We start from the raw sequence: 27,135 nt of genomic DNA on the forward strand, positions 1-27,135 counted from the left end.
AAGTGTTCAAAAATGGTTATTGAACAAAACCTATACATGAAGTATACACTTCGGTACTGATTGTGCCACATACATTGACACACACTACTTATTCATCCATTTACATACACTTTTAGTGAATTTCCCATTTTATGAAATACGTTACCAAACCGTAAGTCTCGTGGTAAGACCTAGACCAGGGGCCGATTTACTTTTTTGTTTTGATGTCCCCAGAGGCCGAAAACACCATCTGTAAATTTCATATTTAGGGATTTTTATTTTTTGGCAAATATGTTTATTTCAGCTAAGCTATTAACATCTCAATAACAAACACACTTTATTACCTACCCTGTAGCAGCAAACATAAGTGATCATTAAAATTAACTTTATTCAAGTAGAAAACAAATATGAAAATTAATTTTAAGGGAATATTTTACTAAATTATCATACAATTATCAGACAAACGGAAATTTGATTAGTCTGCAGGTTTTCTGCTGCGGGGGTTCTTTCATTTAATGTAATTCTTATAGACTCCAAGCGAAGTGGTGTATCTACAGTATACCATGATTATGACAAGTTTTGGAACACACAACACCAACCAAATACAGCTTGCAGAGCCAACAGAATACAAGTCGGCGTATTACTACGATAAGAAACCATCGTGAAATACACGCCAACCAAATACATATTATTGAGAGTAGGATTCCAACTTATCGTGCCAACCGAACACAGACGCGTCAGTAGTGGTTTCTTGTCTGTTTATGACCAACAGTCACCAGCTTCCTTGGGCTACTTAGACTCATCATTGCTCCTTAAAAGGCGACTAAGGACCACAATTAGCCATCCTGTGTTCCCGCGTGGCGCGTCCTCTGCATATTTATTACCTGTACTTTCTGAGGTAGTGAGGTGGCCTTGTTGCATTTGACCCCGACAATCGGTCCTAAAACTAAACATTTTATTTGTGTCGACTCTTCGCACGAAGACTTTGGATCGCTTTCTGAATTGTGTGAAGTAATTTTATGGTCTGATAACTGAGCGCTAATTATTTTCAGTGACCCCTGAACTACAGACAAGAGATTGTAATTATTTATTTTGCTTTGTGTCTGAGCTAAAAACTACTACGCAATGTTCAAAACCCCAATCATATAACATCGAATCCTTCTCCCTTAATGTTGATTACGACTACTGTCTAAATAGTGTTTTAGTCGGTATTCTTCAACCACGTAACAGTTGTTTCGGTTTTCTTTCGGTATATATGTCAAAGTAATGCGAAGAGTGCGGTCTCTTCGGTATATATGACATAGTATTGCGGAGAGTACGGTCACTTCGGTATTTATGTCAAAGTAATGCGAAGAGTGCGGTCTCTTCGGTATATATGTCAAAGTAATGCGAAGAGTGCGGTCTCTTCGGTATATATGACATAGTATTGCGGAGAGTACGGTCACTTTGGTATATATGTCAAAGTAATGCGAAGAGTGCGGTCTCTTCGGTATATATGACATAGTATTGCGGAGAGTACGGTCACTTCGGTATTTATGTCAAAGTAATGCGAAGAGTGCGGTCTCTTCGGTATATATGACATAGTATTGCGGAGAGTACGGTCACTTTGGTATATATGTCAAAGTAATGCGAAGAGTGCGGTCTCTTCGGTATATATGACATAATATTGCGGAGAGTACGGTCTCTTTGGTATATATGTCAAAGTAATGCGAAGAGTGCGGTCTCTTCGGTATATATGACATAGTATTGCGGAGAGTACGGTCTCTTTGGTATATGTCAAAGTAATGCGAAGAGTGCGGTCTCTTCGGTATATATGCCATAGTATTGCAAAGAGTGCGGTCTCTTCTGTATATATGACATAGTATTGCGGAGAGTACGGTCTCTTCGGTATGTATGCCATAGTATTGCGGAGAGTACGGTCTCTTTGGTATATATGACATAGTATTGCGGAGAGTACGGTCTCTTTAGTGTATGTATGACCATACTCCTTTTATCTATGGTATGACATAGTATTGCGTAGAGCACAGTAAAGAGTTGGAGTAGGCTTCAAGCACCGCTCAAATTGAGTCTGAGGGTTTGAGTTATTGCCAATGATAATGCTCTCAATTGGAACCATTTGTGATCGATTATGTATATGACCTTCAGGATCATCGTTCGTCCAATTAGTTTATAAATCTTAATAAACTTTTTAAAATATTTGTTAAATTGTTAATTCATACAGAGAACGATTACAAACAATTAATTAACCATAAATATTTAGAGTTTGAAGATACTAAACGATGTTACAACATTCTTCATACTGACCTTTCTTAAGAATCGAACAGGTGACCTAACTGTAACTGGTTTCACCCAACTCCAGACCCTTGTTCGCGTTCTAACCTTTACACTCAACCATAATACATTGTCCAGATGATGCACCTGTAACTTTATAAGCGTTCAATTCCATCAATGGCTCTTCATTCTGCCAACCAATCCACCTTAGTGCCCAGTTACATACCCTAATACAATGTCGAGCTGGTAGAACAAACTCTTTCTTTATACACTCAGAAAATAACATTTCAAATATTATGTGTTATGTGTTAATAACTATAATATTATTCGTTTCTTTAGCCAGAACTATTTTATTAGAGGCCAAATAATCAAGAACAAATTCGTCGAGTTTTAGGTTTAGTCAATAGTATTTCAAGAGTCATTGATTTTGATTACATTTTGTATAATCAGTGCTTTAGATAGATGTTCACTAATTAATATATTTAGTTTGCTACTAATCTTACTGTAGATACAAAACTTTGAAATTGAGCCTAGGTTTGTTGGTTTGATTTTAAAAATAATAATAATTTGATACTTGGCTTAACTTTAAATTAAGCGCACTGTCCAACGAGTCAAATAACTTAATATTAAGTTTTAATGAAGTATATCCTGGATATTAAATAATAGTCTTCGCTCCAATGAATTTCTTCAATTGGAAAACTAGTTAAAGAGTCCTGGATATTAGTCCAATTAAAGAAGTTAATTAAAAATAGTTACCTAAATAAAAAGTGTCAAAATTATAAAAATTGTTTACTGTAGTCACATCATTACTAATTTGGTACTGACGTAACAATATTGAATTTATGCGAATTATTTTTGAAATTTAGGTATATATCATATAAATAATAACAACAGTAGAGCGAAATTAATTAAATGTGTAGTACTATTTACAGATACAATTGCAAACGAATTCCGTTTAACATACATATTATTGCCATAAATAAGGAATTATTTAAGAATCCCCTTTTTCTGGTAAGCTATTTAAAAAATTAAAGTGTTCATCATATTTTATTCACTAAAATCGTACAAATAATTCTTTAACATTTTCTTCAATCAATCGTTTTTTTTTCTTCACTAAAATAATTTGTCTCTATACATTTGCCAACATGAAGGGAAATGTGACGAAAATTACGTTCAGCATAGGTTACACAACGTAAATAATTGCAGTCGGCAATAACCATCTGACTATTTACATGTATACCTAGGCCCCTTATCAGATGGCCCTGTTATCAGCGATATCAGCTGTGTGTTTGTTGGTATGAGGAGGATATAGAGATGTCAGCTGAATATTTACATGTATATCCAGCCTTATCAGATGGCCCTGTTATCAGCGATATCAGCTGTGTGTGAGGAGGCTATAGAGATGTCAGCTGACTATTTACATGTATATCCAGCCTTATCAGATGGCCCTGTTATCAGCGATATCAGCTGTGTGTTTGTGTGTGTGAGGAGGCTATAGAGATGTCAGCTGACTATTTACATGTATATCCAGCCTTATCAGATGGTCCTGTTATCAGCGATATCAGCTGTGGGTTTGTGTGTGAGAGGAGGCTATAGAGATGTCAGCTGACTATTTACATGTATATCCAGCCTTATCAGATGGCCCTGTTATCAGCGATATCAGCTGTGTGTTTGTGTGAGTGAGGAGGCTATAGAGATGTCAGCTGACTATTTACATGTATATTCAGCCTTATCAGATGGCCCTGTTATCAGCGATATCAGCTGTGTGTTTGTGTGTGTGAGGAGGCTATAGAGATGTCAGCTGACTATTTACATGTATATCCAGCCTTATCAGATGGCCCTGTTATCAGCGATATCAGCTGTGTGTTTGTGTGTGTGAGGAGGCTATAGAGATGTCAGCTGACTATTTACATGTATATTCAGCCTTATCAGATGGCCCTGTTATCAGCGATATCAGCTGTGTGTTTGTGTGTGTGAGGAGGCTATAGAGGGGTGTAGGAGTGAAAGGGTGGTTGCGACCGGGTCTGGATCGATAGTCTAGTCAGCCCGGGCTTTCACATCAGCTATGACTCCTCAGGTATCTACATCTACAAATCTACATTTCATCTACATCTACATCGCTATGTGTGCTATGCTGCTGTCTGCTTACACCCATCACACTACATTGACCCATCCCTCATGGCTTGTACGCTTTGCTTTGTCCATCTTGGCTTGTCTGTGGTCAGCGTGGCGGGTTTAAACAATATTTTTTCATATACTGTTTATTAGGTTTCGTAAATTTGCCGTAGCTTATAAAATGCAGCGTTAAATTCAAATTGCATTATTGTAATGGAACCTAAACCTGTATATAAACACAGTGCTGATACAGAATAAATTTAGGTGTATAATTTGTGGAAATAAAATAGTGCCAAACTTGACCTAACCTAACCCCTTACAACCGACTAAAGTTGTAAAAATCTTTTTATTCGCATAAATTATTATTTTGTGAAGATATTTCCACCAATTTAATATAACCTGTAAATATGTTACGTATTCGCACGAAGGTTGGCGTTTGCCATTACATGTGCGGGTTGCAGTATAACCTTCAACCTTTACCTTACCACACCCGATGTCTGGTTGTCCGTCGGAAGAAATAAGGAACCGCGTTTGCGACTGGGATGTAGGGACACTATTGTACTATTAGTAATGATTATTCTAGATCAACAGACTCTGTAAACGAGGTAGTGCTTAACCAAGGTTGTTTGAATTGCATTAGTTTGTGGGTACATATAGTTAGCGTTGGTTTAAAACTTTATTTTGCAATAACATTTTTAAAAGCAACATATGTTTGAAATGCTGTTAGTGTGTTTTCATGAGGACCATACTTATGAAGTGCTCAAATTGCGCATTTTTATAGGGCTCGATTCCGTGGGAAAACGAATAACGTATAACCTTTTACTGCTTTAGGGTGAATAAAAACAAATAATTTTATAATAAATTAAATTTGTTAGATCTACATCATGAATAGTGATTTACCTACATCAATCAGGTTACAGTTTAAAAGTAGCCTGTTTAAACCAATTTTCATAAACTGTTTTATATCTTCTCTACAATCTGACTGTGGTTTAGCATTCAACAAAAAGATCATCGACATTTAGAAAGAAAGATTGTTAGCATCACTGAATCTTTGAAAACAAACTCTAAAAAACAAACGTTCTATGGGTGAACCCCTTAAATGATCTTTTCAGTTAACATTCGCCTCTCCGTTAGATCATAAGCTTGACAATGACACCTTCATCGTAAAAAGTTGGTTAAGTATGACGGCTGGAAAAGGAAAGTAACAGAGAAAACCTCGTATTAAGTACATAGCTAAATGCTTGCAGTATGACTTATTTAGGTTGGTAGACAAATTTGGAAATTTGTACGTAACAATTGATTGAAAACTTGTAAACTAAACGTATTCGCTGAAGTTCACGGTTTCGAAACCAGGTTTAACTTATAATCATGATCAATTGTTGCACTAACTGGTTTTAAGTATAGTTTCATTTTGATACAATTGAATTTACGTTAACATTTGTCAACAATTTGGGTATAATTTGTAAGTAAAACAGTGTGGTATTTGAATACACACAACCGATGTCTTCGAATAACAGTTTCCTGCGGCAGGATATTTCGACAAATGCGTTCTCAATCGTTGCATCTGAAATTCTGTGTTCAAATACGATGTATTGTGAAACATCTTCTGTGATACTGTGATAGATTTTTCATCGGCATGGATCAGCTGCAGACAATTACAAGGCAAATTTATATCCTGTAGGTTATTTTCCTAGTTATTATCCTGTAGGCTCCTGTAGGAAATTTTAGCGAATTTCCAATTTTATTTTGATTATTTCTTGTTATTTTCCCAGTTTTCAAGCCAATCAAAAACACATAATAATGGTATAACCAAATAAAACAATATACTAATATTATTTTTTAAACCACTTTTTTCTGTACTAATGTAATCTGACTGTACACATATGGCACAATTTGTTATAGCCCTCGAATACCCCCGTCAAAGCAAACCTGCAGATTAGGCGAATTTTCTTTTGTCGTATTTGATTTTAACTTGATTTTAACAACACCTTTTCCTTAAACATGCCTGATTTATTTTCCTTTTTTTATGTACCTATGTGTTTGTTTACGTCCGTAACTAATAATCTTTAAAATATTATTTCAACCGATATCATCCGTATTCTACGACAATAACAAAATAGAATCGTGTATAAGTTTTGATTTTCTACCACAATTCCACTGTGAATTTTCCGAGACTTGAATGTTGGAACACCCAGAGACCTTATAACTATAACAGTCTCGGGCACATTCAACTAAATTACTTGCAAGTACCGTCAGTATCGTATCTAGTATAACACTTAAAATTAGTTATACGTGCAAATTCGAGATGGACAGTCGTTATTAATATTCAATATTTCCCATATGCTCTAGTCGATACAGTTGCCAGAGCTTATAAATTAATTCGACAAAATGTTGTTAGATTTTAGGATATTCGACAAAATGTTGTTAGATTTTAGGATATTAGTTTCAAATATAAAGTCAAATAAAACGAACAGCGTTAAAATATACGTTTGTCGCTTTTTAAATGCGTATTAGGTATTTTTAGGGTTTAAACGCAGATTTACTTTCCATGAAAAAAACCTTACCTATTATTTTATGCAAGTGCCTGTAGTATGTTTAGAACGCCTAGGGGAACGGTCAAAATTTTTATTTGTATATTGTCATTTATTGTTCAAACATTAACCTTATGTCAAAGCCTAATCAAGACCTATTAAATTTATCCTTGTCAGAATCGAACCGGCAACCTTTAGATTTGATTGTCAACGCAACTGACACCCTTTGGAAATATCACAATTTGATTGTTGTTGTAATAACAAAATACAACCTATAAATGTTTTAGCAATGTTTATACTTCGCGTTTTCCACCACATCACACTAATGTAATAAAAACAAGATAAAACCAGAACAGAGTGATTAGGGAATTTAATTTTTTAGCGTTGAATAATGAAGTTTTCGCGTGAGTGTTGGGTTAATTGTTGACTCTGCGCGTGTTCATGTAGCCACTCAGTATACTGTATACATCGGACCGAACGGCTACATGGTACAGACTGCGCCTGCCAATTAATGTTACTGTTGCTATTTGTGGAGATATCGCCACATCTTGTAGTGTTAGCCGTCGTCTAAGCTTTCTGCCGCATCCTATCGTAAGTCAAGTTTGTTTAGTAGTTGTGTTTCAAAGCTTTTTTACAGATAGACAGAGTTAAAATTAAAAGGTTCTGATGTCACAATCGTTTTGTTTTAATGAAATGTTATTTTACACATTCAGGAAATATATGATAATATTATGTATTAGTGTGTGTATTTGTAAACTTAAGATCGCCTTTTGAAATTTACCTTTTTCACTTCGTATTCAACTTAGTAATAAACCTGTATATTCGACCTGTATGGCCTGGCGAAAAAAATTGATCTTTGTACAACAATTTTTTTTTTCAAACAATTTATATTGTATAGACGTGATATAAAAGCTAAAAGTTTGTCATAAAATTGTTTTGTAGGTTTCCTGTATGCTAGTAATAAACACGAAAAATAATAGAATTGCCAAAAGAAGTAATTCTAATAAAATGTTTTTTTGGAAATATAATTTTGTTTAACATTGTTCCTTTTTGTTATTTTGATCAAAGGTCCAAAACTGTTGGTCTTAGAAGGAAAATATGTAAGCTACCAAGTAGCTAAATACAGTGCAGTAATGTAGGCGCGTTGTGGGAAATGTTGAGCTATTTCATTCGTTTAATACCAATTTCTAAATACCAATGTACCGATTCGTTCAGTAACAGACAAGTATTTTGGACAAACGATGCCTTTTGCCTCATCACCTTCGCAAACAGAAGGCGCAAAACCCATGTAACAAGAAAGTAAATAGTGCAATCAGAATATACAGCGCTCTTTAATAAATTGTTAAGTGCTACTTACTATCTTGAAAACCAATACCTGTTCATCTAAATAATGGCACGAAACATACCAACATGTTATCATTTCTTTACCAACGTCTTTACGATAGTCTACAAACGTGGTTACTTAAACATTTTCATTCGAAGTTAATTAAATATTAATCCGCTCAATTGCCAGTGTCTCCTCTGGACCTCGGATTATCTGTTCGGATTAATGTCACGTCGAATAAGGCGCGGCTCGCTGACCATTAGCTTATCCGAATTTAAAACAATTAATAACACTTCATTTCACGCGGTTTTTTGTCCAGTTGTTTATTTATTGGGAAGTTATAGTGCTTAGTAGTTTTTTGCATCTGTAGTGTTGCGTTTACTAGCTCAATAAATTGCAGAGAATACAACTAAAATACTTTGGCAGTGCAGTAGTATACTAAACAATAAAGTAGTATAAATAGTAGTAGCAAATTTTAATAGTAGTGGTACAGTAGTTCAGTAGTTCAGTAAAATTAGACGCAGGAGCAAATCCTTGAACTTAATCGAAATTGGTTGCCATCTGTAATTTTGTTCTCAACCTGAATTGATGTAAATTTTTTTAAGAGGGTGTAAATATCAAAAAAGGTACAATTTTCTTAAATAACTAAAAACTCTAAAATATTACATTTTCTAAATATAGTGGCTATCTACTATTAAAAAAATAATTTGTGTTAACTTCTTATCCAATTAGATACGTGTAATGATTACATTTCAACAATTAATTATTACTATGCTCGATTTCGAGTGACAGTTTAAATGCGGTATTCTTATTTTCAATTTTCCATATGAAGGATTAAAAAGTGTTCTCGCAAATTAGATACTTATTTTAATTTTAATATTAACAACAATTTAAGATGCTCGATTTCGAGCAACAATTTATACAGTGAATCTCACCCAGCAAGTTTCAAAGTGGCTAAAGCCGACGATCCGACTACATTACGAAACTAGTTGTAAATAATGAGATAAAGAGAACCCCCACAATGCTGTTCCATTAGACGCCGTATTTAACTCGAGTTTCCTTAGAGGCGGACTTTCGTAATGTTTTCTTTTAATCCTGTAATTCTGAATTGTTTCTGCATAAAAAGTCCCTCATTGTCGTTAAATTTTTCTGTTTAAAATGTGTTGTTGACGATATCGTTGTTATATAACAGACGTTATTATGTTTTTGTGTCTCACCAATATAAATTGAATTTATACGTTGTTGAGATGTCTTGGAATCTCGGGGTCAAATACTTCCAACTTTTTAAAAACCAAGACGTCTGCCATGAATCCGCACTCCATCAACTGGCATAGTACTCAGTGTCGTACAAACAAACGAACAACCAAAGTAGTATAAATTCAACAATTATAACAGTAGTGCACTGAACAAGAAAGTAATTCCACTTCGTTTTCACAAAATTTTCTACAAGCCCATTACTTCAGTATTTGGATACTGAAATATCCAAACTAATGCTAATGGCTACAAAAACTACAATAAGAACCAAGTTATATGCCAAATCCTGTCGGTCGACACATTAGTCAGGATCAAATGCAACATGCTTAAATGTAAATGTCAAACAGGACAACTCCATCGAGTCTTCGATAACAGGGCGAGCCGGTGGACGGTATCGTTATGGTAATTTAATGATATACTGATACGACACACGACACGACATGAGCGACTATCTGTCGTGACGATTACGTACGAGCCGTGACTGTCGCCCGACTAGCCTAATATGGACGAAATTCGTCGAGAATATTCTGTAAAGCTGTCCAGTGGGTCGTTGTTTTATGTTTCTAAAAATAGTTTGATACTGGGCGTATTTTTCCGTTTATATTTGATTTTATGCGTTACTGCCGGTTTGACAAGTTTGCGGGTATTGATTGTAAGGTGTTAAGTCGTGGACGATGAAGAATTGCCGATACTGATTGCGTTGGACGATGAAGAGAAAGTGTACAGTATTTGACGATGGTTAAAGATGTTGACGATATTCACGATGATGGAGACGTTGACGGCTTTAACGACGAGTTGTCAACGATATTGACAATAAAGAGGAAAGTAGACAATGGAGAGATTTGACGATGGTTAAAGATGCTGGTGATATTCAAGATTAAGATAATGTTTGACGATGTTGAGGAATTTGACGGTATTGACGATGATGAGGAATTTGAAGGCATTGACGATGGTTAGGAAGTTGACGGTATTGACAATGATGAGGAAGTTGACGGAATTGACGATGATGGGGAAGTGTACGGTATTGACGATTATGAGAATATTGATATGATTTGACGATGATAAAGATGTTGACGATATTGACGATGATGAGGATTTTGACGGTATTGACGATGATGAGGAATTTGAAGGCATTGACGATGGTTAGGAAGTTGACGGTATTGACAATGATGATGAAGTTGATGGTATTGACGATGATAAGGGATTTGACGGCATTGACGATGATGAGGAAGTTGACGGTATTGACGATGATGAGAAAGTTGACGGTATTTACGATGATGAGGAGTTTGACAATATTGACGATGATGAGGATTTTGTCTGTATTACCGGTGATGAGGAAGTTGAGGGTATCGATGATGCTTATGATGATGACGATGATGATCACATCGACGATACTGACTATACTGGAGATGTTCATTGTTTACAATTATGACGGTGTTGACGAAATCTCGATTTTTTTACTTCAATGACGACTTTGCCTACGTTAATGATGTTGACGACGACTGTGTCTGCAAAGTGGGACGACCACTGTGAGTGCCAACTATAGCGCCAGTGCCGTGTACCGTGTCGTCCGAAACTGTTGTCCCTGTGTCATTCAAATCTCCGTGCTTTGTTAGTTGCATTTGCGGTGTCTGTGCAGTCATTGAACCCAGTTCGTCCCAGAAAATTTCCCTTTTGAAGAATATCTGTTTTTGTTTTTCGTGTATTTTTTTTATTGTCATCAGTGATATTGAGGTATGAATACTAAAATAATTGGGAAACATGAGGTTTATTGTACACAACACAGCGCTTTATAAGGTTCTGCAAAACAGTATTTGTATATTTCGTCTGTTGTGGGGTAGATTAAAATATAGGATTTTCGAAAATTGATCACAAACTCTTTATACCAAGAGGGGCATCTTGGACTAAGTTTTAACAGTTTTTAACGAAAATTACACATTTTTTAAGCAACATAACATAAATTCAATGCATAAATCGTGAATTGCACAGTTGATAAAATCTCGTATTTTTTCTATTGTTGAAGATCCTTTTGTTAGCGACTTGTTTTACCTTAATCGTGAACAAGTGATATCATAAATTTAGTACATCTGTTTAACAAATTTGTTTTAAAAAGAGAATTCAATTCAGAATCCAACCATAATACGGTTTGCATACTACACATTTATTTATATCGATTATATCCATGCTATTCAAAGTATTTAAAACCCAACAGTGTGTCATTTTTAAATACACAACTCAAAGTAAATATGTCGTAATCTCTCACCATAATCTGTTTATTTTGTATCTTGGTACCCTTTTTATTCAAGTCCTAGAAATTCGGTGTCTCTGGTAATTTTGGTACAGCTTTCAAATCAATTGGAATACGCTATGATTTTGCACTATTATTTTAAGCACTCATCATAGAATCTTCCCGAATCTTCCTGCCTTATGAATGTTCGGTATGTTGTTGCAAATCAAATCAAATCAAATCAATCAAATCTGCACTGACACATTATAAACATGTGTCGAGCAGTTGCCACACCGTGAGGACTCGCCATATGGTTCACGCTCTTACCCAACCGGTTGTTTTGCCTTCCAGTAAGTGGAAATTTCTCAAAGATTTATAGCCTCGCTTAAAACCTTGTGAAAATTAACTTCGCATAAAGATGGATTAGATCGCCAAATAAAGTAAACTGACCTCATCCAGCGTGTAGTTATCTCGTTGTGCGTTTGATAAGCTTACGCAGGTTTACGATTCGTTGTTTATTCCGTACAGTTCTTAAACCTCAGCTTTAGTACCCCGTTTGAAATTTATGGTTTCATTGACGTTCGCAATTCTTTTAGTTCGAAAGTTTTAGAATAATATTTTATCCGATTGTTTTAATTTTGATTGACCCTTCTCATATTGAAGCTCTTGAGATTGTGTTTTGCAGTGTTGGTAAATCCACTAACCAGTGCGTATTTAATGGGCAAGATTTTTACTATAACCGTAACTCGGTTATGGTGCCTAACTTTTTTTAGAAGAACGCACAAACTTACTTATTTGCAAACTTACTAAGTATGCACCTTTTGAAATTGTAATCGGAGTGGCAGTAGACTTATCTATTTTTGGATGGTGATTTTTCAATATAACTAAACAATCTATGAAAATTATACCGAAAATTAGTCTTAATTGCTTCTTGCTTCTAAAATGTCAATAATTATTTAAACAATGCCTAGAGCATTTCTTGTAGAATTAGGACCTTGTGTCATGAACACGTAAGCGACCAGACAGCCAGACATAGCTCTATAACACGATCAACAAAAACACATTCCCCCACAGTTGTTGCACGTCACCCTCCATTTCATCTCATTTCACCTCGGAGTACCTAGTGGATGGTGGATGTTGTAGCGGCAACTGCAGGTCCGCGACTTCCCGACGGGCCCTCCCCCCTCGGCATGTGGCACTCCCCCCAGTTGATCTGAGACCATGGTCGGCCCGCCAATGGACCGGTGGAGACGCAAACTGCGATCGTTCTACTCGTACTCCTTCGACGACGCTTCCTCTGCAGACGTCGACGTCGACGTTCGTCACTCAGGTAAAGGTCAAGGTCATCAGGTCAAGCGTTTCTTTTGGTAATCTTGTTTGACCTCTCTGGAGCAATCGTTAGCACCCAGGAACCATTTATGCAATCACCGTCAATGTTTACGACTAAAGACAAAAAAACTATTGTTACCACTTTTGACTGATCACGTGATTGTAATCAAATGTATTGCCTACAGTCCGTTCAAACATATTGCCAATTATCATCTGTTTAGTGTATAACAGTGTTACGTATATGCCTCAATATGCCTTTTTGAAAATCCGTTTATATGTTGTAAGGAGTGTCTTATTTGACAGGTCTATTGCACTAGACCATTGCTAGGGTTCGGTTTGCCAAATTCCAAAGTAAACGGGATACTATTTAAATTTTATATGGATTCCTGAGGAAGTGTTTCACACAAATGTGTCAATATTAGGTGCAATATACGGATATTGTTTGGATATTGAAAATAAATTGTCAACAAAATGGTTCTGCCGTTTCAAAAATAAATCAATTAATTTAAAAAATACTTATTCGCCGTTAGACCACAGTACTTTCTATGACATCTTCATAAAAAAGTGTTATAGGTTATATGTTCACTATTTTCCAATGTAAAATTAAACATGATCTAAGGACATGATTTAACACTTTTTTCCTAAGTAGGTTTGTGTTTTATAAAAGCCATAAGAACAAACAATCAGAAATCACATGTAAGAAATAAATAAGAAACAAATTGTCCGATATTCCGATTAAACATCAACGATACAATTGACATAGTTAAAGGGTTTCCAGATCTTCCCTTGACACAACTACAGTTAGAACCTTGATAACAAGACTCTCGTAGGTGTAGGTATTATAAAATAAGACTTGTTAAGGTTGACTTCTTATCGAGGTCTGCAATAACATGTGATTAGGGGTAAACTAATTTCAAGGGTATTTGAAAATTGAATTTTATCGAGGGTCTTGTTATCAAGGTTCTACTGTACTCATTTCATTTTTGTCCATATAGCTTTAGTCGTTACTCTTCGAGCACAGCTTCAGTAGTTTTACGGTTTTGCCGGTGACCAGTATCAACACATTTTACCTCTACTGATCCTCAAACCACCCCTCCTACCCTCCCCTCCCCGCTCATCGATCCAATGAGGTGTCAGTGTCAAATCATCCAGTTTTCCTCTTCTGATTTCCCCCAGTAATTCGCGAAATTTATAGCGAATAAATTAACCAGCGATGGTAAACCATTCACTAGCTTCAATCAAATTCGTAAAATTCCGTTGGTTTTTCCTTTGTTAATTTTTATATCACTTTGGTTTTAGCAACTCATTTAACTAAGTGAGATTATAGGTATAGGGATCGGTTTTTAATGAGTTTGTACTATTGTTTAATACGATTGTAAATCTGTATTTTATAAGCCGTATCACGGACTTTTTTGTGATTACTATACTGGATTTGCGAGAAACTAGAATACTCTTTAAAATATGCCACAGTATATAAAACGGTAATTAACCAAATAACTGGATTTTTTTATTTGAATGTAGGTTTTAGTGTGAGTGCGTGTTGAATTTAAATAGTATCATTACTCTCGAGTTCTCTGGTTAATTTAGATACGCACCCAAAAATTCATCTTTTTCGTCTCTTGCATAGGCACTATTTTTGGATAGAATATTGACTACTAATATTATTTTCCTACGTTTCGCTTCTATTCAATTACAGCAGCTAACCACTAGCCTGTAGTTATTACAGGTTGACTGCATTACACGTTGCCCATGGCGGTATATTGATAGTTAGTTGATCTCCAATAGGGAATAGGTTTCGACAGATTTTCCGGTTGACTCGACCATGTCCCCCGAATTCCAGCTTTCTTATGAAATTATGATAATTTAGGTCTCTCTATGTTGAGAATTTTAACTAGTATTATTTACATTATGGGAATAGCCCGTGGGTTTTATAGTGTTATAGTAGTATGTTTTCTGTGACTTAAGTGGTAACTCGTCGTTCGTTCTCGACCGATTTAATCGAGTTTGGTGTTGCTGTACCGTATTGCACAAAATAGAGAGTTGTCTGCTCTTTAATATGTGGTTATAGGTTAGCTCGAATGAATGGACACAATTTGGTCGACCTTTAATAATATTTATCTACTAAATGTTCCATAGTAACAAATTATATAATCGTGCTTAAAAAATTTAGACTGAGAAACCTTTGGTATAGCTTACAAACTTACATATTTAAACATAACCTACATCCATCCTACATGTAATTTGCAACTGGAAGTCCCACAGAGTCCCGCGTGTAAAGGTGAGAATGATGTTCATTTAAATGTCATCACGCCAACTGTCCACGTCTCCCACGTCCTACAGTTCATTTACATCCACCTTACACCTTCCATAGACCACTCCTTCGATCCTTCCACAAATGTCAAATGTCCAGAGAATAAACCGCCTTTCAACCCACTATGTAGATCCTAATGCACCGTGTTGCAACAAATTCATCGTTGTAGCATAAAATTGCGTTCCTAAGAAAAACAGCATGTGTAATAATGTTTGAAGTCAAAAGGCTACTTCACTCTTTCCACAATTTCAAATTACCAAAGAATGAACCGCCGTCCCAACCCATTATTTCGTTCCAAATGCAATGTTCATAGTGCACACAATGTTATTGTGTTTCTAAATAGAATAGTATATTGACAAGGTGTTTTACTTAACCCATGGTAGGTGGTTCAACTTGCTTTAAAATGTATAAAAGCTTAAAACGTGATTCTTTTAAACCTATGTCTAAAATGTATCCGTTGAATGAACACGCACTATGGTCAGTGTTTGGCTGAAAGCAAGCAATCACTAAATGTCAACACTGTGACCGATTAACCATGAAGCCATGTACCACTGTAAGCCGCGTTACTGCAAATTCTGTACTTTGCATCGATTTTGTTGTAGACTATGTTCACTTTTTGTGTTAAACTTTTGCAAAACAGATATGTTTTTTTAGACCTCCCGATTGTGATATACAATTATTATACTGGGGAGGCGAAGTAAAAATTTCAGCGGTGTACTTGAAGACTATTTCTCTGCGGTTCTATATTCTGAATCGCGACGTTAATTTTGATTGGTTCATTGATTCCCAACCGTAAATAAGACAAATATCGTATGGTAAAAATTATTCTTTTTAGCTTTAATTAATGTTTTAATCGCTAATTAAATAACCGATGCCAAGTGCCCGGAGAAACAAGGTTATTTTGGCGTGATCTTGTCTTAGTATCATAGAGTTTACCGAAAGTGTAGGAACTTCGTATTAATCCGATAGTAGGTGTACTACTAATTAATGTATTGCACGTCTTCGTTTTCAGCCTGATTCAAAGACGACTCTCAGTAAAACCTGAACATCACGGGTAAACATTCAACACAAATGCACTGATCGTAGCTCATCTTGAGTGTATTTTTACAATTTCTTTTGTTGCCTACTTCGGTCTCAGACAAACGATGCATTTAATCGTCGTGATTGCGGCTCGCGTTCCTAGTCGCCAAGGTCCAACTAATAATAGTCGTCCTAGACGTCCACATTCAACCCACTTACCCGTTCCGTGTGTCTATGTACGTAAAACACCAAGATACTTCAACCCACTTACCCGTTCCGTGTGTCTATGTACGTAAAACACCAAGATACTTCAACCCACTTACCCGTTCCGTGTGTCTATGTACGTAAAACACCAAGATACTTCAACCCACTTACCCGTTCCGTGTGTCTATGTACGTAAAATACCCAGATATTTCTTTAGTCCGTCATAGACGTCCACATCCAACCCACTTACCCATTCCGTGTGTGTATGTACGTAAAACACCAAGATACTTCAACCCACTTACCCTTTCCGTGTGTCTATGTACGTAAAATAGCCAGATACTTCAACCCACTTACCCGTTTCGTGTATCTCATGTACGTAAAATACTCAGATACTTCAACCCACTTACCCGTTCCGTGTGTCTATGTACGTAAAATAACCAGATACTTCAACCCATTTACCCGTTTCGTGTGTCTATGTACGTAAAAACCAGATACTTCAACCCACTTACCCGTTCCGTGTATCTTGTACGTAAAATACCCAGATACTTCAACCAACTTACCCGTTCCGTTGTCTATGTACGTAAAATACCCAGATACTTCAACCCACTTGCCCGTTCCTTGTGTATATGCACGTAGAATACCCAGATACTTCGATGTCCGTCCTAGACGTCCACATTCAACCCACTTACCCGTTCCGTGTATCTCATGTATGTAAAATACCCAGATACCTCGATAGTCCGGTCCTTATTCGTGCTTATTGTCTCATTAACATACCCAACTACTTTTCACGCATTTATTAGGCATGTAGTGAGTTCGTGACATACCCAGACAATCAGATAGAATGGGAAATCACATGTTTGAATCATTTCTACTGTCTGCTATTTTGTGTCTGTTTTATGGTTTAGGTAATGGCGTGTGTCTGTGAGCTTTATCGTGTTTGTTAGGACATCACCTTCCGTCCAAGAGAGTAATAGGCTTACTCACGCTACGGCCTCAACAAGTGGTTGGTGCGATTGCTCACTTACTTACTGACAGTTGCTCACTGCTCACTTTGACTTCAGCGCGTGCTTCACAGCTTACTGATTACTTTCATATCTTTGAATGGTGTCCGCTGCCCATTAACTTATGCTATTATTTTAATTTTTAGCAATTAAAAAATACAATTTATACCAGTGTGACGCGTTTTGCCAATTAAATTAACAATTTCGACCAAACTGATCTTTTTTGTAAAATGATCGCGTATTGGACAAAATTTGACATAGATGACACATTTTATTTCCGTTTTTAGAGTTTGGCTAACAATTAAATTTTTGTGTTGAGCATTCGCCGTATAAGCTTTAGAGTGTGCATAGATTGTCTATATCGATAGGATGTTTGAGGATTAATTTGTGTTTCACCACAGTATCCTTGTAACACAATCGCGAAGCACATTTTGTGTACTATGAGAGTATGGGATTTATTTGTTCTTGGACACTATGCTCTAGCCCGGGGTCGTTTTTACATTTCTTCCTCCTTCAGGCTAGACCTAGGGGATGCGGAATTGTCACTTGGATAAAATCCATTGAACTTGCTGGGATTTGAACTCGGGACCTCAAGGAACGAAGTCCTACACTACTAGACCAGCTCGCTCCCCACTATGAGTAAAGCGATTTACTGATCAAGGTCTAGTAATTATTTGTCAGGACTATTGAAGTATGTCAATTGAAACCCTAGTGACTAAGCTGAATTCATACTAAATACCGAAGACTCTGAGGCTGCATATTAATTTTTCTTGACGGTTCTACTAATTTGAGTTATGAAATCGGCAGTGCTATCGATGATACAGATGCCAGACCCTCTGAATGTTCCTTGGCGGGAACTGAAGGGCCACTTTTGTCGGCTCCCCTCCCCCCTTGGCCAGGCTGTCTCAGTGCCTCGCGAAGTCACGGATCGCTGCATTCTAGAGTCAGAGTGTCAGTCGTCGTCGTCGTAGCCGTGCGGTTCCCAGGATGTGACGGTTTCGGTTCCGTGTGTGTGAAAACAGCTGTTTTGTGTTGTGTTTGTGGGCAAATTTCTGCTAATTGTGCCAGTGCTGTGATCTTTTAGTGATAAAACACCTGAATATATTTTTTAAAGTAAACAATTTTTAGATCTATATTTTTAACTACTTTTTAAAAAGTTTCACCCTCTATTTTGGATTCACACCGTAAACTATCGTCAATTTCAAAGTACTCAAGTGTAAGCTACACATTTGCGGTCGTGAAAAAATGTTTGCGCTTTGAAACATCCAAAGTAATCGGAAGTTTACAGTTCTTTTCATCGATGCGCAGATGTTGGGTTCAATCTCAAAATAGATTCCAGAGAGGATTATGTAATGCCCATATTTCACCGTCAGTAGGCTGAATTGCCGAATTTCGCTATGTTTCAAATAACTGAAATGTTATTGTGTGAAGTGTGGAAAACTTGTGTTTTCCTAAGTCAGAATAACCTTGAAAACATTTGCAACCTCATGCAGTTTTTCTGTTTCGAAAAATTATTTCTTGTGTCAAATTAATTCTACAATATTTTACTTGCGAACCCAATCATACAAATAGTTTACAATTTCTTACCACAACTTAAAATTAACTGTAGACAATAATTGAGTTGTTTCTATCCTACAAAACTTCATCAATTTTACTCAAAGCAAGTAACGTGGCGTTAAATTGTTTACATGTCACAAAACACAAGAATTTACACAAACAAATGACCAACAAAATTTGCTGTTGTTGCAACGCGAGCTAATGACGAAATCGGAAAATCCTTTGTCGAAATTCACTCCTTGGTGTTGCCAATCGTGTAACAATAATTGTTTGGTTTCCAAATGTTTGAAAATACTCGTAGACCAAGTGGGAGGAAGCTTTTAGGCGACCATGTGTTAGCAACAGAGGCCTTTGTAGACACTAATCACTTGTCAGTCCTTCAAGGTCAGAAAGTAAATAAACTACGTAGTATTTTAATGTAAAACTATTAAAATTTGCACATTTACATAATTTTTTATTTGTTGACATATAGTCACTTTAAATAACTCATACTTGACTAAAAAATTATAGGTTAAAGCATACTGTATATTAATTGAGATAAATTATTTCGTGGATTTAATATTTTTCTATTTCATGCTGATTTTATTGGCCTGGTAAATGTTTAACTAATCATTCAGTTTTTGTTTGTATCGTTGTTTACAAATTCTACCTCTGGGTATATAAGTGTCTCAGAATTGAATTCATAGTTTCCAAATGTTCGCGAGTTTTAAACAGTTTTTAGTTACCATTTTGAAGTTTGCGAGTTCATTGGCATACACTGTTATCAATACGTTATCATATTGTATGTTTGAGCACTCACCTACCGTATATAGTTTTCTATTGTTGTTTTCCCCGTTAGCTTCCTTATATTATGATAACTGAAATGTGTGACAAATCAAAATGCTTGTATTGTAGATTATTCTATGTTTAAACTATGTTGTGTTGATTACTGTGAGGTATTATGACTTAAATTTCTTCCACGGTTTCGAAAAGTGTAGTTGTAACGATTAAATTATCATAGAGTCTTGTGTAAAAATTGTTTCCAGTTGTTAACGAACGGGAAGCTTCCAGCAACTATCAAGTTTTGTGGTTCGAAATTAGTATTCGCATTGGAGATTATTTATGGCGAAGCGTTCGAAAGAGAATAAAACTCATATTGATCCTAATATTGATAAACAATGAATACACGAATTAATTTAAATAATGAGTAGGTTGTATTGAATGTGGCTCCGGACGTCTTCATATTTAGTGGTATCGTACCATAATAATAATACCGGGGCGATTATTTAAATACGCATGATTTCGTTTTCACGTAGAATAACATAAATTCCTACTGTATCCACTTTTCTTTTTTTAATTTTTTTTCACCTTATTAGTGTTTATAAAATAATTTTTTGCGAATAATTAAAAAACTTTGCAATATAATATCATTATATTTTACTGCATAACATAATTTAGATCGTTTCCGCCACGCGTTTACGTGCTCCCTCGCGATTCATTTTCGTCCGCAGTGACGGAAGTCTTCCTTGAGAACACGAAGATTGCCTGTGGTTCCGAAAACTCCTTCGAGGACCCGTAGATTCTTTTTAGGATACGAAAATTCCTGTTGAGGATCTAAGGATTTCTTTGAGGAACCCGAAAACTCCTTTGAGGATTCAAAGATTCACTTGAAGTTTCATAGATTCTTTTGCGTTCCAAAAATTTTTAAATGACCCTTTTAGAGACATGAGTATGTAAAACGCGTCCAACAATAAAATAAAACATGTGTACACCCTTTACAGGTTATGTTTACAATAAACTCAGGTTCCAACTTCATACTGACTCCGGACGGAAGACTTACCAAGAGATGAGTGTTTAACAAAGTGAACGACATTGTCAGTGAGTTAGTGAGTTGGTGCACGATGGAAGGTGTCAAACCGCGAGTTGAGCGGATCATGAGTGACGTCACGGACGCCGTCAGCGCGGCGTTGCTGCCGTCGCCTGTCCCGTCGCGGCGGCGATACTCCCTGGTGAACCTTCGGGACAGAGTACAACGTCTTTACCTCAGTCCGGGACCTCCCAGGAAGCACAACTCGGATACCATCAGCGAGTTGACTCTCATTGCAGGTGAACCATGTGGTTTGAACAATTGGTGTTTCGATATGTTGATTCGGGTTGATATTTCAATTGTTTGATTGGTTTCGCTGTGTTCTTGCAGACACGAACACGGCTTTTCTGGGTTCTTAAATAAAAAGCATAGGCCTTCATACATGTTAAACTGTTCAAGTAACATATTCGAAATTCTAAAATGATTGCTTATTTTGATTGAATAAGACCACAACTCACAAGATGCAAAAATTAGTAACGTGAAGACAAGCATCAGACAATGTTTGCACAGTTTATGTAAAGAAAAAGAAGAAGGAATGCTGGATTGAAACGACTGATGTATACATTTTATCTTAATACATTTTCAACATGAAACCAGACGTCCTCAGGGAGCTTCTCCGATTGCGTGATGATCATAAGTCTCATTTGATCGAGATTCCACTTTACCGGTGTTATTGGCTACCAGCACGCACCTTCTAGAGTTTGTTCTCGTGGAGTCTTTTACTGGGTATATTTTTGATAGTTTGTGGGATAAAATTCGGGTTTTTAGGTATAAAACCTCATACACTGTGTTTTTCATCTTTGGGGTTATATGTGTGGATTGGGCAAAAAATGTGAAGGCTCAATTCTTTTGCAGTTCTTCACATTTAAAAATGTACGTAACCCATCTATTTTTGATTAGCCTACTAACGAAACAAAAAAACAATATGGATGGACATAAAGTAATTTATCGATAATAAGTGACACAATTTTTGTTACCATTTTCTTTAGATAGTGATGACACAGGTTTGTATTTTGAGATGAATATTAATTAGGCGAGGGTAGAATAGAGTAGAAGAAATCTGTGTAGCTTTGTTAATAAGATAAGTTGTTTCACGAATGAGTATTGAAAGCCCAATGATCAAGGACATCTGTCTCAGTGTAGAGTTATCATTTATCTACTGACATTTCTCAGGATTGATTTCCCACCTAGGAATGTGCCGTGAGGACTGGTGAAAATGACATTATGAGGGGACAGGGAGCGATTGCCGGGATAAGGGGATTTAACGTGGGATATTTAGTCAAGTTAAGTGGCCACACTGACCGCTACATTTATCCTGAGATTTAGGGTGTTTTGGCGTGTTTCCCTGTAGAAGCCATTACCTACCCTGGCGTGAGGCCAGAGGTTCCTCCCCTCAACCTCTTATCTACCTGTGACGTAGAATGACGTTATAAATAAGTCATTACCCTGGTGAGATCGTCTAACTTCTCTATTATAACTGTTGGTTGTTAAAAAGCGAATACTACATAATAGAAAATGTTTACTACGAATCTTGCAATTTTGCAAAAAAAGTGCAAAGAGCGTGAGAAAAGTGTAATGACCGTGACAAGTTGAGTAGCTTTGTTGCTCAGAGATCATCTGATTCTTTGCTGATGTAGTCGGTGCGTTAATCGTTTGCTGGCCTCATAGAGAATACAGCGCATTCTCACACTGTAAGAATATCTTGTTTAATCTATTTGCGATTATCATTCAACAAAGTTTCTTTCTCCGTCGTATTTTTTAACATCACTCGTACCATCTAGAAACATTGGATACTGAAGTAGTCGTATCTGTGAAACAGCCGTGGTTACTTTTTATAATAGTTGGCGACTACCATATCATAAAGATGAAATACGTTGATCTATATTCAAAGCTTATCACTACCTTATTACCGGTTCTTCATCTTTTACTCCATGGGGGATTGTTGACGTTGTTATAAAAAAAAAAACACTTTTAAAAACACTTTACTACGCATATTTACAAATTTGAATAAACATATAACACTGAGGCTGTGGACTGGCGTACTTAAGCTGAAAAGGTACTCAAGTACGTACTAGGTAAACACAGTTTGTTTATATGCTTCTAGTTTTCTAACATGCTTTATGTTGTAAATATCATTAACATTGTAGACAACGCAAAGGAAAAGAAAACAGTAGAGGTTTCACGGAACGTCCTTGCGACACGCCAATGGTCGTAGATATGCTAATGTAGCGTAGCATATATCGTAGTCATAGTGTACATACATGACTAATGTAATACTGACCTATCGCTATCCTTGACTAACCTACTCGTATGTACTCTTGCTTTCACATTTGAATGCAGCACTTATGGGAAATAGACTTTTTATTAGTGCGAAATTTGAAACAGTTTGTGAACGAAAACTACACTGTTTTAATATGTTAGATGCTGCGTTGGATTAATATGAAATTTTATTACCTATGTTAATCAAGAAAACACCATGCAAATGGAAATCATGTAACAATTGGTTGGATTCTGTTAAATTTATAGCCGACTGACAGATACATTCAAACGACATTTTTTGTACTGCGCTTTAAAGATTTTGGAACACTATTGGAAACTGTAATAATTATTCTGCTACTAAATGGCAATTATGCCATTCTGGGGTTTTCAACCACAAGTGATAATGCCTAGACGTAGTCCGAATGAATGTGAAAAACAAATCCGTGTTAAAATCTACAGGAATAAAAATGTTATGAGGATTATTTGCACAAAATGTACCGTGAACCTTTTTGTCAGTTTAGTTTTTACAGGTCAACAAACATATGACTCCTATTGTCAGTGTATATAGGTCTACCAGTTTATGATGCTACAGTCTATGGTCGGTCTCCGTCTCCACAACTAAGCTTCGCCCCTCTTTGTGTGCTAATCTCTGTCTGGTGGTTTTATAGCATCGTCAATCTCGCCACTCAGAAACGCCTCGTGGGCGCAACAGTTGGAAAATAATACAATATTGATACAATTAGCCTAGTTTAAGATTTTCAAAATAATAAGTCAAGGGGACTTCATGAAGTGTAATGATGTATTGGTGGATTATTCGTGTATAGAATCTATGACATTTTACACATGTGATTCAATTTCAATTCAATTTATTTCATTATATAAAAAAAATGGTTTATATTACCTGTCCGTCAGTGATCCTATTGTGGTCTTAGGCGACCGGTTTCGGGATTAAAATCCCATCATCAGGCAGTTAAAAATTTCATATCACTCTAATTGAGGTCGTCAGTAATCAGAAAAAACACACACGTAAAGCACTAAATAATATTTCATTATATTTTCAAGACTGTGTTTTATTTGTGATGATATTTGTGTTTTATTTGTATTGATTCAATCGTGGATTTTGTGTAAACTCTAGCCTAACTTTCATTTAAATTGTAGTTAGGGGGGTGAGCTGGTCATTTGTAAAGAGTGGGGCTTCCGTCGTCATGCTGCCTGGTTCGAATCTTGCTTATCACAAATCGCTCTGTGATAATCTATCTATACTATTATAAAAAAGAGGTGGTTTCTGTATGTGTGTATGTGTGTATGGGAAAAGTAAACTCGAAAAATACTGGTCGGATTGGGCTGAAATTTGGCATGATGATAGCTCACATTCCCGATTAACATATAGGCATATTCTTATTTCAAAAATCCTTTCGGGCTCCGCCCCAGTGGCTCTGGAGTTTCCCATGTTAACCTTTTGAGAAATGGAATTATTGAATCTTAACAGCTGTTTCAATTAAACAAGTTAAACAGTGTTCTAGGAAAATTAACCTGTATTCAATATTGTATGTGCAAACAACTTTTTTATGTGTTTTTGAAGTATTTTGCCACTTAAAGTTCAAATGAATCATGTCACATTTACCTCAAATTTTTACGATGAGAACTTATAACTGTTAATTTAATAATATCTACTGAAAATCAAACCGTTGGAGATATTAACGATGGTTTATTCTGTTTCAGAGCCGGGACCAAGTGAGAGTGGAAGTGCAGTTACCACCAATTCTCCCGTGAACAAAAGAAGAGTTTTTAGCGGGTGAGTTTGCTTTTTTATCTCAATAAGATGCCACAAGAGTTCTGCAGAATTTATGTGGGTTAAAATATATACATATACTTTTTATCAAAAATATTATATTCAAAATTTAAAAATTTAAACTATTGACATTGGTTTTGTTCAGCAAGACTGGCATCCAGTTCAACAAATAATGAGTACATAGATATTTCTTGTGATACATAAACTGGAATGGAAAAAAGAAACAAGAACAGTACTGATTATAAAAAATATATTTATAGTTTTTGTTTCAAATTTGTATTAAAAAATAAAACCCCTTATTGATTCTCTGTTGAATAAAAATAGTATAACCTTATTTTATACTTTGTATGTTGGGAGAATTTATTTAAATGAAAATTACTATAGTTCAAAATAAAAATTTGTTGGTTCGATCTTTAATTAAATTGAGCGGTTAAAATATATGGTTTATGTTTTGAATGGTTTAAATAAATATGTGACAGAATTACAGAAAATATATTGTCAAATAACCCGGTTTTATTTGTCGCCAGAGTATTTTATATGATTTTTTTTTTATGAATCATAGTGAAACCAATGATGAATTTATGATTCATAGTTCTATGCTTTGTTATTACAACTATGCAGTAATTTCTGGGTCAGTGTTGTGCATTTGTTTCATGGTGTGATTGTTAAAACAGTTTTTCTTGTTTATCTTAAATGTAGAAAGCCTTTTTTAAATTTGTTAACCTAACTTCAAAAAATATGTTTACCCATAGTCAAATTCAAAACCTTTCCATTCAGAGACAGTTTTGAATTCATTGACACCATTGGTCATTGAGTTGTTTGCAGTGTTTCTCAATGTTTTATTCGTGTTTGCCATTTACAAATCCATTTACTTATCTGTCAGATCTTGTCGATAAAGAGTAATAGTGATGTTAGGAAAACTGACACAGTTGTCAGTAGAGTTATGTCTTGTGCCGGACGATGCAATTTGTAAGTTTACAATAAGCATAAACATTTAATCTAAAATTTACCTTTGAATTTCATACTTATGATGTGAAGATCACAATATCTAGAGACTATCAATTTTTGTATAAGCAAGAAGTTATTTAAACCTTCATAATATAGAATCAGGGCTTCTATAGGATGTTTTATTTTGATCTCTAGAATGTATCGAACCTAAAGTGAAATTATACCTGGAGCTTTGTAGGGTAATTCTAAATAGTAGGTTTTGTAAATTAAATATTTTTCTTAGGCTGTATTTAAGTGTTGTAAGATTTCATATCTTCAATGCCGTCTCCAATTATAACATAAGTGTATTGTTTGATACCTGTAAATTTCATCATCCAAGTTACTGTTTTTCACCCGATTGGGATTAAATAATTTACATTTAACATGTACAAAAAATTGCCTACAAATTAACAGGCGATCTTTAAATCTTTGCCGGATTAAACAAAACTATAGACTAATTTCTTTTTGAAAATCCTTTTTCAATAAGGCCCCTACACTTTAAATGCATCTATATAAACATCTTTTAAATAAAGAATCATAGTGGATCTTGTGGTATTAATCTGTACTGATAATTTTTTACATAACTTTTTATTTGTTTTCAAAATATATCAAACAATCTTAATAAGTATTTATTTTACAGAAAACAATTTTTTCCTCTTTGGCCTATCAATGCTTCCTAACTAACTCTTATATTCTAAATCGGCGTTACTCTCAAGCCTGTGTGTTTGTTGCTAACATACAAACTTGAATTCACAATCTATCTAAGCAGTGGACCAACAATGATATTGCATTTGGTTGGATCGTGATGATTCGGCCTTGGTCTATCCCATATTAGGTTCCGTCTTTCACATTGTCATTCCTCCACAGATGTGTTCCTTATTAGGAACCTCTGTTTTGACCCACCATTGTTTTTTATTCTTCTTCTCTTTGTCCTTTGACAGGTTTTCTCACCAAATATTTTGTCTCTTAGACTTTGTATATGGTGAAGTCAATTATTTAAATATTTAAAAGCGTTTCATTTAATTTCATATAACTTTAAGTACAATACATAAATACAGGAATGGCGTCAAGAGTAATTTAATAAAACTAACTTAACTAAAATACTCATCATTATCATGCATAGCGTAA

General features: G+C 35.6%; 1 protein-coding gene across 5 annotated transcripts in view; it reads left to right on the forward strand.

Moving 5' to 3' along the window:
- Positions 1-27,135, forward strand: part of LOC128994011 (triple functional domain protein-like) — a 476,534-nt gene that overhangs the window by 421,246 nt on the left and 28,153 nt on the right. For all 5 annotated transcript variants that reach the window (XM_054418203.1, XM_054418206.1, XM_054418204.1 and 2 more), the window contains one exon: positions 24,951-25,023. In XM_054418203.1, coding sequence (XP_054274178.1) covers positions 24,951-25,023 — 73 coding nt within the window. The remainder of the gene's footprint in view (positions 1-24,950; positions 25,024-27,135) is intronic.

The sequence above is a fragment of the Macrosteles quadrilineatus genome, unplaced genomic scaffold, assembly GCF_028750875.1.
Source record: "Macrosteles quadrilineatus isolate MER2022 unplaced genomic scaffold, UCM_ALF_1.0 Scaffold_5__1_contigs__length_97177068, whole genome shotgun sequence".
NCBI lineage: Eukaryota > Metazoa > Arthropoda > Insecta > Hemiptera > Cicadellidae > Macrosteles > Macrosteles quadrilineatus.